Consider the following 13,769-nt stretch of genomic DNA (forward strand, 5'->3'; position numbering starts at 1 on the left):
TTACACAACAGTGAATTATTTTTAGCTCAAGTAGTGTACTTTAAGAGGAGTGTCATAATTAAGCAAGAGGATGATATGTCATTTTACTGTCTTACATTTAAATCAAAATAATGACATCAAGTGGCAGAATTAAAAGCATACAAATGGCAATATTGACCACAATCTTACCAACCTGTTTAACATGCATGCAATGGACTGTTTAGTGCAAAAAGCAAATATAATCTTCTTAAAGTGTTATTTTATTAATTAATCTAAAGAAAAAAGATGACTATTATTATTTTTGAAAATGTTACAGTTAATTTGCATATTTGTAAAACAGAAATCTAAACATTATTATGTAAAAGCCTGTTTATCATCTTTTGTCTGTTAATTTTCAGTAATTTAAAGTAAAAATCATTTGTGTTATCATTGAAATAAACGTGTAACTATCCAGCACAGAGGCATAATCTCCCCAGTGTGTCCTTGGTCTGGCCTTGAGCCTTCATACGATGTTGAAATTTCTTCTTTTAAATCACTGAAAGAGTGCCTTTTTAATTTAGGCCCATACCAAACTGCATGGACATTTGCATTTTTAAAAAGCACTAATCAAAGGAGAAATAGAAATCACTGAAATGACAATATTACGAACAAGCTGACTGACAAAGTCATAAAAAATTGGAACAATGAAAAAAAATATAGTACATCCCACTTATTATATATATCAGTGGGATGAGGGTCAATACACTGCTTTTATTGGAATATAAAACTAGTCATATTTTTTCCCCTGCATTGTGATGCGTGAAAACCAGTCAGTGAAATTTACTTTTCCAATTTTACCCCAGAAATGTGAATGTGAAATAAAATTTCCCGCTGGTCTTTGGCTCCCTTATTTTCTCCACCGAGGCAGATGCTTGGCAGAATGGAGATGCTGCCAAGAAGTGCTCTTTGCTTGTCACATACTGTGCCCTTGTTTAGAAAATCCCTAACAACAGATACCCACGCCCACCTAAGCGCTGCTACTGGAGCAGTGCCATCTGAACAAGAGGGATCACTGTGATCCAAAGGGGTGCAATAAATTTGTGGCTCTTTCTTTTGTTTTCTTAAATGTCTCCTTTATAGACACTTTATAGAAACTATAAGAACATTTGGTGTTTGGCACAGTTACATTATGGTTTCATTATGGTTACATTACACAATATTTTTCCTTAAAGGTTGTGGTATATGTTTCTAAAATGTTTCCCTCTTAATTTGCATTCATTGCAGCAGATGATGAGCCCTAAAGTGAAAGTGTTATTATTGCTGTTGTTCGTACGCAGTAAAGCCTCTGTGTACCAGACACAATATTATCGTATACACATAAAAAAATTGATTCAGCGTGTGGGGATGGATCATTGATTTTATTGTTTGCACTCATCTTGACATTCTGTCAAGCACAGTGAGGAAACATGGCGGGTGGTGCCCTGTATCCATGGATACGGGCAGGAGATGGCTGAGAGGTTGGAGGGGCTGGGGGCTGGTACAGAGGAGCCGAGTTGGCAGGGGTCCTGGCAGTTCCGCATTTTAATAGAGGTTCTTCTGCACGTGGGCCGCAATGTACTTGACGGCCAGCATGGTCTCCTCGCATGTGGGCTTGATCTGAGACTCGGGCAGCAGGAAGCCATATTGACCCTCGTCACGCAACTCGAAGGTGTAGGAATATTTCACTCCCAGGTCGTAGGCCCAGTCATCAGAGCCTCCAGCAGCGGGGTCTAAGGGCAGATGAGGAGAGAGTGAGGGAAATCACTGAGATGGTGACATTCTGACAACCTGGGACAGTCTACATGTGTTTTCATACACATTTTACTTGAGGGGGGGCAAAAAAAAGAATCCCTTGCTTGAAATAGCTGTGGCTCATGATTGCCTTTTGTGGTTTCAAGAGGCCACATTTCTCAATGGAGATGGGTGCGCTGAGAACACACCATAATGCATAATGACAGAGGTGGAAATAGGTTATCAAGCTATCACTGAATATGCAATCTTCCCACAATAAAGTGTGACTATTTGCTGTACTTACAGATAGTTGGAGCACCGGGGCCGCTGGTGTAGACTGTGCCATACAGGCTACGCAGAGCAGAAGAAGCTCCCTTAGCAACTGCCATCTACAATACAAAATACAAACAAAAGTCAAATGTGTTATAGAGTGAATTAATTATAAGGTTTAAACTATATACATATATATATATATCAACACAGTATCTGAGTATATCAGACTGAGCAAAGGTGTGTCATTGCCTGGAAATGCTTGAATTTGGAGGACTTTTTAATGTAAAATTTGTCACTTTAAACCAAACAAAGCACGCACACAAATGACACCACCTTTAAAATACAGCTGTTACACGTTATAAATACATGCTTTTCACCCTGCGGGTTTCCAGTAACATTTTTAGTGATATTATAGAAAGCAGTAAAAGCATCAGCGAGTTGCAAGAGGAAATGAAACCCCCAGAGAAACGCACAAGCAGGAAATGATATTTCTGGCCAGACTGATGAGTTATGACAGATCCCTGGAGTTCTTTTGTTCTGTAAAGTGTCAGAAGACAGTCTAAATTACAAGTGAGTAATAGAGAGGCAGAGACGTGTGATCTGCCTCAGTTAGTGTGAGAGCTGGAGCAGGGGTGTGAGTGTTAACTGTGCAGCACCACGGACACCCCAGTGAGAGGTAAAAGAGCCATGAGAATGAGCCATGTAAGCAGGGAGTAAATGATTTGCTGCAGCTAAGTGTGGCCCTTAGATAAGAGTAACACGGTAATGGGGTGGGTAGAGTTATATATGTTTATATTATATGATCTATTGTAAAACTTTTTATTTGCTCGTATTCATGTATATCACACATACAGATCATTATTTGAATGAACCGAATTCATAATTATACATAGCCTGACTCAGAGGTAGGTTTTGTACACTCACTGCAATGCTAAGGCAGATAACAGTGACTTACCAGCTCGTCATGGTCTGCAGCTAACTCATAGGTGTAGGAGTAGGGGAAGAGCAGCATCTGAGAATAGGAGTGGATAGTGATGTAGGCCTTGATGATGGATTTATTTTTGCGGATGAAGTCAGCAAGATTCTTGGATTCAATTTCAGATTCAGGAGCGGTGCCACAGTAAGTTTCGCTGCAGGGGTTGGTGGAAGCTCCAGTGGCTGCAATCACATAGAAAACCATGTATAAAAGTTTTCTTTTTCTTTTTAAAATTGTTAAATAAAATGACATAATAAATTACAAACTAAAAATGTTACCAAGCAGCCAAACTGTAACTAAACATATTATTGACTTGCCAGATTAAAATACATGGAAAATCTATATATAAAAAAAAAAATACCGGTACAGTTCTATGTCCTGTCCTTAAACCTGATATTTTTGCTGAAGTTTTTTGTATTTTTTTTTAAAATAAATTTAGCTTTTTATGGAATGCCTATTAACTGACATTTAAAAATAACCAATGCAATTGCAAATTACCCCAATTTTTCTTTTATCAGTCTAAGATTTAACTGTTCATATGTCATACTTACTGCACCAGCCAGCATTGAAGTTTCTGTTTGGATCAGTCCCAAGGCAGCTGGATCCAGCGTTCCTGGAGCGAGTTTTTCTCCACATCCTGTTCTAAAGTTCCCAAAATGCATACAGATGTGCATTAAATGCATTCTTCGAGATATAGCACAAGGATGTCTTCTTTTAACTAAGGCAAACAACTTAAGTTTAAATGGATTGTAACGTACGTTTGTGTGGGTGAACACGTAACCATCGACATTGAAGACGGGCAGAACAAAGACATCCATCTGGTCGAGCAGGCTAGTCATCTGAGAATCACTACCATAGGCGGTCACAGCCTGAGGAAGATTGCAAAAAAATTTGTGCTGTAATCAGTTATATTCCTTATTTGTAGGTGCTTGCCTCGGTCATCCTGGCATCTTCCTTACCTCATTGACAAACCACTGACAGAAAGCATGAGAGATCCACTCTCTGGCGTGGAATCCACAGTCCATGAAGATGGCAGGCTTGGTGGAACCAGACTTCTTACCAATCTGTGGTTGTTAAATGTAATCACAAAACAATTGTTGCATGTAGTTATAATATAAATTAAAAAATAAATTCTTTAATGTCTGTGAAGGTTCTCAGTCATCCAGGTCATAATAGTCTAAGGAGCTTGGAAAGAGGATGCCAGTGTTCACATTTTGGCAGTGAGGACAGATGGTTTGAAAGAGAAGTGAAAGAAGCCATTTACGTCCACTGTGAGCGACCATCTTTGAAAAGAGGCGGTGGTTTACGACACCAACTGTCTGCCATTTCTAATCCAGTTTTGAGATCCCTTCCCAGACGCCTTAACGCCCACTCACATCCTGGGCCATCTGACCTCAGGAAATCACATGATAGGATGGGTCCAGGTTTCACAATGAGCTCACCCGAAACCCTGGCTGATTGTGACCCACACCTGTTTTCACACCTTGGCTCATGCGATTAGGTAGAGGATCATCAGGGGGTCCTTTTGTCCCTCTTTGGGGGGATACTCCCACTAGGTTTAAATCTGGGACTCTCCACCATTTGACCTTAGAACTGAAGAAGCTTCTCGGATGAGAGGTGAAACGTCTTCAAGCAACTTAAAGAAGTCCAGATGCTTTTCTTTGCAAGCTCCTTTGACTAAATTCTTTAATATTTATTTGGGTAAGCCTACCTTGAGAACTACCATGGGACGTCCCTCATAGGTGTTTCCAATCACCTCCTTGCTGATCATATCAGAATTGGCAGTAGCCATTGAGTTCATCCATGACTCAATCTAAAATAAACAGGACAAATATGGTAAGAAATTAATGAAAACCAGAAAAGAAAATCAGAATTGAGATCGGCGCTCTTAAGGGTTTCGACTCTTACATCGCTCCAGGTGTTGTACTTGGTGTAGCTGTGGGCTCTGGGAGAACCCTTGTTTTCAATCTGGCGATCAACAGCCTCCTGAACATCATCAATAAAGACCCTGAATAGGATTTAATTAAAAAGTGTCACAGCATTGCGTGAAGAATGTAAATCTGGGGCACAAAATATCCAGATAAATATCCTTTAGTTTAATTGTTTGTCTAGCGACCTACTCTAGCTGCATGCCGCTCTGCTGCAGGACGGTGAACACCATGTCCAGGTACTGGGCAGGCACACGGATGTCCACGCTCATGCCCACAGTCACCTGCTCAGCATTTTCTGGGGTCCAAAAGTCGAGCTGCAGATGGCAGCAAAGTCAAACACTTGAGCAATGAAACATATGTGTGTGCCTGTATGTGTGAAAGCAGATGGGTACCTGAACACTGTTAGCCAGTTCCCTAATGACTTTCACATGTTCATTAAGGACAGGCTTCAGACGCAGAACTTTATCACTGTTTAAAAAAGGGGGGTGAGAGAAATCAACATTATAAAATAGCATCCACAAACACTTTGCCTTCACTCCTCAGCAGTTTCTTTGGAACACAGTAATACCCTTTGCATAAGCCACAAACTTAGGGAACGCAGGCTTATATAGTACTTCTATTATTAGAACTGCGTCATTATATTTTTAGTGTCATCACATGCTGTAGTTTACAGGAATGCAGTCCTTTTTTTAAAACAAAAGTGTAAATTTACCCCTCAAAGCGAGTGACGTCAGCGAGGGCAAAAGCCACCAATCCAAAAAACAGGAGGACCTTCATGTTGGCAATGAAGCTGGCTTTCCTTGTGTACGACACTTATACCTCGCAGCTTGCCGTACATCCACCAATCTGAGTCTTTTACGCAAAGATGTGTCATACGTCCTTTGCTGTGTCGCTGGTTTTTTTTAGGTGTTACGTGGAAAAACGAGAGCCTACATGATGTACTGTCAATGATTAATAGATTCAAGACGTGTTTGAGGCATTTTTAAACCAAGGTCATTTGATTTGGATAAGTCGCAGTTATCAGAAGTGTTTTTTGTAATGTGTGACTTGCTTTCACGACTAATCAGGATGATTTGTCTCTTTTTACACTCAGCTATTAAAAAATAAGATCCACCTTGGACTGTATTTTATTTCTTTTTAATTATATTTTCGTATTCACAAAATGTACACCTACACGGTATAAAAAAAACACACCTGTCAAGTTTAAATACCACAAAGACAACCACCAAAGACACTGACAATGATCTTCCAGCCTGGATTATTTACATGGCACTCCATTTTTGATAGCATGTCACTCCCAGACTTGGTAGCATTTCAGTGTTGATATGCAAACAAATATACATTTTCACAAAGAGGACATAGTCTGACTATACTATATAACATACGGAAAATAGTTACTGAAGTCAGATATGCTGCAAATATACATTTACATGACATTTTGCAATACATTTCCAATTATTTCATGTATGTTGCCACTGGCAGAGCATTCATGAGTGGCTTAGCACTTTTTTTTAGCATTGTTCCAACTAGTGAACGACCTGCTGAGAGCAAAGGATAGTTTTCACTAGACACTATAGTACTGCACTGTATCATCGAGGCACAATGCTGACATAATTTTGCAGAACATGCATATCTTTTTATAAATAATGGGATAAGTGTTCAGTAATTCTGTATAATATTTTCTTGCAGAGCCATACTATATTAATATGGCTTTTTTGTGACACTCTCATTCATTTCACAGGGTTAGATGGGAAAATTTGCCAGCATGCTACGTGACATGGAATGGTATATGAATAAATATTCTGCAACTACAGAGGAACATGTGCACAACATTACAATCATTGTGGATGTTTCAGTGCTGGGTAATACAGTTGGGCATGGAGAAAAAAAAAGAATGGAATGTCTCCATCCCCAGGTCTTTGACCTCAAACTGAAAGAGTGAGGAGAGGTCAACTGTACCCTGTTTCTCTCTCCCACCCCCCCTTTCCCCCCCCCCTTTACTTCACGTCAGAGGAGGCATTACTTTTGACTGCAAGGCTCAGTGCCTCTGTGGCGCGAAAAGAGAGTGCACTCATCTTGGAGCTAATGCTCGGGTGAGGCCCGGGAACTGCACCTCGGGAGCAACGCAGCAGATGGAGTAAGTTTTTGCGAAAGTTGTGCCCCACGAAGCTGTACACGATAGGGTTCACGCAGCTATTGAAGTAGGCAATGCATATGGTGAAGGGTATGGCGGTGTCAATGAGTTCCACGATGGAGCAGTTGTTCACAAGTTTCAGTTGGGTGAGCACCTCCATGAAGTGGAATACCTGGTGTGGCGCCCAGCACAAGAAAAAGGCCAAGACAGCTGCTGCGAGCATGCGCAGTACCTCGTCGTCCCGCGAACGAGAGCTCTTCTGTATGTGCGTGGCCCCCAGCAGCGCCTGCCCAATAAGGCAATAACAAGTGAGGATGATGACAAAGGGCACCAGGAAGCCCAGCAGGATCTTCATGAGGCTGATGGCGAGGCGGAGCTCTTTCAACCACATTTCATTTTCTTCAGTCGGGTGCAGAATGCCGCACACTGTAGTGTTAGAGTGTGAGATGTCGTGGAGATCCCTGATCACCGCTGTGGGCACACTGAGCACGAAGGCAAAAAGCCAGATCACCACACAGGTGAGACGCGCATACACCACGGTGCGGAAGCGCCTCGATCGCATTGGATGCACAATAGCCAGGTAACGGTCTAGGCTGAGCGCTGTGAGGAAGAAGATGCTGGTGTAGATGTTAAAAATCACCAGCCCTGCACTGGCCTTGCACAGGAATCCTCCAAAGGGCCAACTATAGCCTGTGGCGGTGTAGGTGGCCCACATTGGTAGAGTGATGAGAAACGTGAGGTCAGACACGGCAAGATTCAGGACGAAAATGTTAGCCACCGTCTTAAGCTTCATATAGCAGTAGATGACAGCCACCACCATGCTGTTTCCGACAATGCCGATGACAAAAATACAGCCATAGACGATGGGTACCAGGGTGAAAATTATTTCATGGTGTCCAGACATACCACATGCCAGTTCTAAACCGTCTGTTGTTTCTGTCGTTAGATTTTGCATTTTGAGCACCAAATCCCAAATGGAGGGTCCCTGTAGGCAGGGTTGGTCTGTGGTGACTGATACAGGCCTTGGGAGAGGGCCTCAGCGAGTCCTATAAAAGAAACACACACACAAAAAAAGAAAATGTCACAGGCAGCCCAGGAGAGGAGCCATCATTACTGCTGGCACGGCCCATAAACGCTAATCCACACGAGCACCCATGAAAATGCTCACTCTACACCAGCTCATTAAAGACCTGCACATTAAAGCCATCCTGACGCTTTATGTTATTTCTGTAAAGTAAGAAGCCATGAAAAACAGATGTTGCATGTTATTCAATATTCCAAAAATGCCCTTTAAAAACGTCATTATTCAGACAGCCTGCATTCTGCCTTCGCCTTATAATCGTCCCTCGGCTAATGAAGGGCAACAGTAAAACTGTACAGTGTTTATCAAATGCTCGGTCCATCTGGGTTGGACTGTCAGCACCCGGAAGGAGAACATTTATGCCTCGTGTTATGACCTGAGTTAATGAAGGCCGCATGGCAAAGCGCGAGCTTGGATAACAACGCCATTAAACACTAAAGCGCTGAGGGAGCAGGGGAGGAGAGGAGAGGTTCGAGGCTCCAGTCACCGTAAAAGACATGTCACGTTTTAAACCCTCGGCGCGCCGAGATACATTGTACACAGCATGAGAACTTCTAATCAGCACACACCTAAACAAACAGGACAGCAGGGATTCAGCTCTGTGGAAACTTTGCTCTGTGAGAAAATCAAACCTGCGTGCTGCGGAAAATTGGCCTCGGGGCTATTTTTTTCTTTTTTCTTTTTCTCTTTTTTTTCATGCTTGATTTGCACAAGCTTAGAGTGAAATGGGAATATAAAAAACAAATTCTCTCCTTTGCTGAGCATCTTTATGTTTAATAGAATAGCTTTGTGGGTGTCATTAGTGGAGCTGATGTAATAATATTAGCATAAGCCTCATTTATATGACAATATAGCTGAAGAGATTACCCAAACTTGCACAAAAAACAAGAAATATTTGTGGTTACAGTAAATCCAATCTGATGCCAAAGAAAACATAACTCTGTCTTTAGAGATCATAAGTAGGCAAATACAATTTGAAGATAATGAACAACTGTTTAACTGATTTATGATTTCTTTTGGGAATGAGAAGTTAACCTTTTATTATTATACAGCTGTCACGACAGAAATGGAATTCCCTGGATTACCAGTCTGAGTAAACGGAGCAGGATTTTGCCACAAGATGGCATGCTAGCATTAGGATTTTACTCTTTACGTCTCACTGCTGACTCAGCAGGGACACAGCGCATTTTGACAGAAACACTACTGATATTTCAGCCAGGGTGTTTCTATACATTTAGATTTTTTTTTTTTAAAAAGTAGCCATGTGCTCCTGTCACAATCTCATTGGAGTTTAAGCTACTCGAATCAACCTATTGCAGACACTTTACCTTCAGCAGCACAACTGTTTTATCTGAGAATAATAAAAAGATCCTAATTTTTCAGCAGATTTCAGTAGGTGAATTCTTTGAAAAAAACGAAATAAGAAAAAAAAACCCTGCGTGCACTAAAGCAACGACCCTATCTGCTGCAGATGTGGGATTTATCGAGTGTGGAAGATGTGTGGATGCCAAGGGCAGCAGAATAATGGAATATCTCTGCGAGTTTCCTGCACAGGCCCCAGTGTAACAGGTAGGATAAAGCACCGACACAGATGTCGAAGCTCGGATTCAAAGTGCGGGTGTTTTGCTTCTTAATGTTTATAACGGTGGGTGACTGTAATATCAAACCATGCAAACAAGAGCATTAAAATGAATATCGGTTTCACAGTTTGGGGATTTTTAAACGATTAAAGGAAATCTCTTGATGCTCAGAAGATTTTTGATTGCCAGAAATGGAAATAGGAGAGAAAATGGACACTCTTTTACTATTATTAGTGCAGTGCAACGCCAGTGTTTTTCCATGAGGGAGATGAAGATAGTAAGGGAACGTGTGTTGAGTTAATACAAACAAGGCTCCATGTGCTGAATATCTATAATAAAGATAAGGTGGCACAGAAAGAAAGTGACTTAGAAGAAGGCTATTTAGGGTGGCTTTGTCCAGTGAGCTATAGCTTGAGTGAGATGGCACATTACTGAATGGCAGCTATAAACCCTGGGTGACCACAGACAGGAAGGCAAACAGCCCCTTCACAAAGTCCGTGCGCAAGCTGCATCCTCTGAGACAAGACAAAAAGGCTGCAAAGGCCCAGAGTTGTTTGCAAACAAAGCTGCTTACACTGAATGATAAAATCAGGGTTAGGAGGAAGTTTGGGGACATTTCTGCCCTCCAGATCTCTGTGGCTGAATCCTGAGTGACATTATAGTAGCAACATTTGAGTCCTATTTTGGGGCATTTAAAAGTGGAATCGTTCTGGGAACAGGGGATTTATTTACAAAAACTAAAACAAGGACAAATTAAATCACTTTTAGTTTAGAATAATAGGATTGTCTAAGTTGGGACAGCGAGAAAGTTCCCATCAACTGAGCTATCTGAGGCTACCCTTAGCTTGAGAACCCAGCTGCTCGGACATGAGCACCACCATCTGGCTGTTCAAAGAGAAAACCACTAAAATCAGTGGCTGATCGAGTTAATGATTTATATCAGCCTATTACAAAGTGAGGTTCATCTTACTGGAAACAGGCCACTTCACCCCACCTTCCTGTTTCAGCCCTGTTTGGTCAACAGGATGCTCTGCAACAATGGGTGCCTCTGACTTTTGTGCATCCTGCATCTCTAAAGGTGTTAAAGAAATACAAATTCAGCATGAGTTAATTAACCAACAACAAGACCTGAACCTTAAATTTCCTCCTTTCCCTGAAGGTGAACAACAATGGTGTCTAATTGCATAGTGCATCTCAGCCGTAGCCTCCTACAACTCACTTCCTCCTCCGTCTCAGCTTGCATGGTGTTGCTTTAAATCATGAGCTTCTTGAAGTGAGGCAACCTCCCTAAACTGCTGAAGAATCTGCCACTGCATTAAAAAAGTGATACAGTAAAGCTCTCATTTTAACATGAATCCAGAAATAGAAAAACATCAAAGGGTTTAAATTAATAATACATGTGTGTATGACATTGTGACAGTGTCCATGAACTAATCAAAGACTTGACTTATGGCTTGCAGCTGGGCAGCTAATGGAAATATTGGCTCCAGAAGTTATGTCTGCATCTTTCTGTTTATAGAACTGCGCTTTCATGTGACGTACACAATCAAACAACACAAACCTGTGCCTGAGAGGCTTCCAATCATTTCTTGTACTACGACAATAACCTAGGAGACTGTAAATCCTGCTATCTTTTATTTTTTTCCAATTGTTTTGGTAATTCTGTTAAAAAAAGAAAACCTCGTATAACCTGAGAACAACAAGTCTCTTGAATATGGAAACACGAGAGGGGGGAATGAAACTCCTAAAAACTTTGACAGCAACTTTTACTCTGAGAAGTCTGCAGCACTTTATTTTGTCCCTTAACTTCTTCTTTCCTCATTATTACTTCAATAGTATGAATTTTGTCGCCTTCACTCACACAACTATAAATTAAATTCCATCAGTTCTTTTTACCCCTGGTTTGCTTTTCCTTCACCTTTTCACGTGTTTTTTTTGTGATTAAATTCTTCATAAGCGAGGATTTTCAAAGAGCACGGAGATACTGTTTATCAGGAAGTGGATCCAATTTTCTATGGAGATATAAGACCTGGGTTTGTATAGATGGCATGACTAGGTTCTGAATTCTTCTCATTCCTACCGCAGATTTACTGTAGTTGGTTTAAGGGTTTTAAACACAGAAGAATTTCATAGACAGAGTAAACAAACAGAAGGAATAAAACTGCGCTGATTTACTTCGTGAATAAAGCAAGTATGTTGTTGTGTTGTTTTATTTTCATTTGCAGGTTCTGAAAGTAATATTAGTCATTTTAGTAAATGAAAAAAAGTTTTTCAAACTGCACCAAGAATCAGCAGAAAACAGTTTCTCTAACTTATCCCTAAAATGCTAACGTTCATCAATGAAAGCAAAGATGAAAGTTGGTGAGAATCCTTCCTGAAAGCGAGGCAGTGTCAGTGCTTACCTGCAGTGCTGAACCAGGAGGCTGTTGATGCTTTCAGAGCAGGACGGGCTGAGAGATAGAGAGACCACCGCAGCGTGTCACTGACTGCTTCTGATTTAACTTAACCGCTGGAGCAGGACGAGGAGGAACACCGTCTGACACACAACCCCCTCCTCACCCCACCACTACTCTCTCTCTCTCTCTCTCTGACACACACACAAACACACACTCTACAGTGATGAATGAGTTACACTGGAGCCAGTCAGCTACATATTGTCTTGACCCATCTTTCACTCTGGCCAACAGACTCTGCAGATACACAAACAACCACACATGAGCTCTTACACAATAGCACCTCTCCTCTCCTCCTCTCTCTCCTCCTCCTCTCTACTTTCCCCCTTGCACCTCAAGCACTATCTCCCCTCCTCTCCCTTAACGTCTGCTTTTAATCATCAACTTTTTTCTGTCTTATGAAATTGACTACTTCTGACAGCTTGAGATGATTAACATTCCAAATCTAGCCCTGTTGCATAATCCTTTAAGGGTGTTCAATTTGGCTCTGCATTTTAATTGACTATGCAAAATCATGCTCATAATCACAGACAGCACTTTGTTTAAGTCTTACTTCAATATTTTGGCCACCTCTCTCCTTCCACTTATGTCAGCTCTCATCCAATGACAGTCCCACCGTCCCTCGTCCTCTGCAGCATGAAAGGAACGGCCAGGGTCTGATTATGACTGAGCCTGTCAACACACTTTATTAATAGCTGCCACAAGAATCCCCTTGAATCACTATGCAACACGGGCTCAAAAAAGTGTGTGTATGTCGGGGGAGATCAGTTGGGTGGAGCCTGAGAGTTGGGACACTGTTATTTTTTCCCCACTTCTTGCTAGGGTTCCTCAAAGCGTTTCCTGCATTTCAGTATGCGATTCATCTGTCACTCATTTGCCACGCTTTTTTTTAAAACATATGGACCTTTTCTCGGCATTGTGTAAATCTATGTGCATGCATACCTCAGAGCTTACAACTCCCCCTTGGCCAAACTGTCTCTATTGAAGCTGTAAGTTTGATGAAAGTGACTTATTAAACCACTAAAACAGTTCATGTGTGATCAAAAAGAAAAGAAGGAAAAACCCAACTCAGGCACGAAAAGGAAAGAACTCGTCTGCGCGCTTGTGTAATCCAGCTGCATTAAGAAGGAATTTCTATTTTTAGGGATTGCACAGAACCGTCAGACACAGCTTGGTTGTTATTCGTCTCCCCCTATTCTTTCTCAAGGTCTGACAGGTGTTGAGAAGCAGGTCACATCCTCGCCTCTCTGCTGCAACCTATTGCAAATGTCGCTGACATGGATAAGTCATAGATGAGGTGGCGTGGCAGCCATCCTGCAAATCCCCTCAGTTTCAGTGGCGGCTGTTGAAGAAAGCCGTCGCCTGGGCTAAAGACAAACAAGGAAAGAAAGGAAAAGCAAACACTTTGGGCTAAGTGGAAGTCCTGTTTGGTGACTTTTGCTCACTCAGGTGTGACCTGGTCATTTGAGAATGATCACATTTGCTGAGGTTTTTATGGCAGGCGGTTCTTCAAAGGTCACCGGGGGTCAAAAGGCAGCAGGTACAAAGGTCTGGAAAACGTTTTGAAAATACGTGACGTGCAGCAAATAGCTCTTCGCTTTTTATACCTGTCA

The 13,769-nt window shown here is 41.6% G+C and overlaps 2 protein-coding genes across 3 annotated transcripts; both read right to left on the reverse strand.

The window, feature by feature from the left end:
- Positions 1 to 1,357: 1,357 nt before the first annotated feature.
- cpb1 (carboxypeptidase B1 (tissue)) lies at positions 1,358 to 5,791 on the reverse strand. The gene is made up of 11 exons (XM_026180833.2): positions 5,621 to 5,791; positions 5,301 to 5,376; positions 5,098 to 5,222; positions 4,886 to 4,985; positions 4,689 to 4,790; positions 3,937 to 4,041; positions 3,736 to 3,846; positions 3,529 to 3,619; positions 2,957 to 3,159; positions 2,033 to 2,117; positions 1,358 to 1,727 (listed from the first exon to the last, which is right to left on the reverse strand). Exons 1-11 carry the CDS (start codon positions 5,683 to 5,685, stop codon positions 1,540 to 1,542), a joined length of 1,251 nt encoding a protein of 416 aa, XP_026036618.2. The 5' UTR covers positions 5,686 to 5,791; the 3' UTR covers positions 1,358 to 1,539.
- Positions 5,792 to 6,029: 238 nt separating this feature from the next.
- Positions 6,030 to 12,834, reverse strand: agtr1b (angiotensin II receptor, type 1b). 2 transcript variants are annotated; one of them, XM_080306027.1, is made up of 2 exons: positions 12,710 to 12,834; positions 6,030 to 8,088 (listed from the first exon to the last, which is right to left on the reverse strand). In XM_080306027.1, exon 2 carries the CDS (start codon positions 7,995 to 7,997, stop codon positions 6,906 to 6,908), a length of 1,092 nt encoding a protein of 363 aa, XP_080162153.1. In that variant the 5' UTR covers positions 7,998 to 8,088; positions 12,710 to 12,834; the 3' UTR covers positions 6,030 to 6,905. The 2 variants fall into 2 exon arrangements, with proteins under 2 accessions (XP_080162153.1, XP_026035670.1); XM_026179885.2 differs by lacking the exon at positions 12,710 to 12,834 and adding an exon at positions 12,106 to 12,409.
- Positions 12,835 to 13,769: the final 935 nt, after the last annotated feature.

This window comes from Astatotilapia calliptera, chromosome 9 (genome assembly GCF_964374335.1).
Source record: "Astatotilapia calliptera chromosome 9, fAstCal68.1, whole genome shotgun sequence".
Lineage (NCBI taxonomy): Eukaryota > Metazoa > Chordata > Actinopteri > Cichliformes > Cichlidae > Astatotilapia > Astatotilapia calliptera.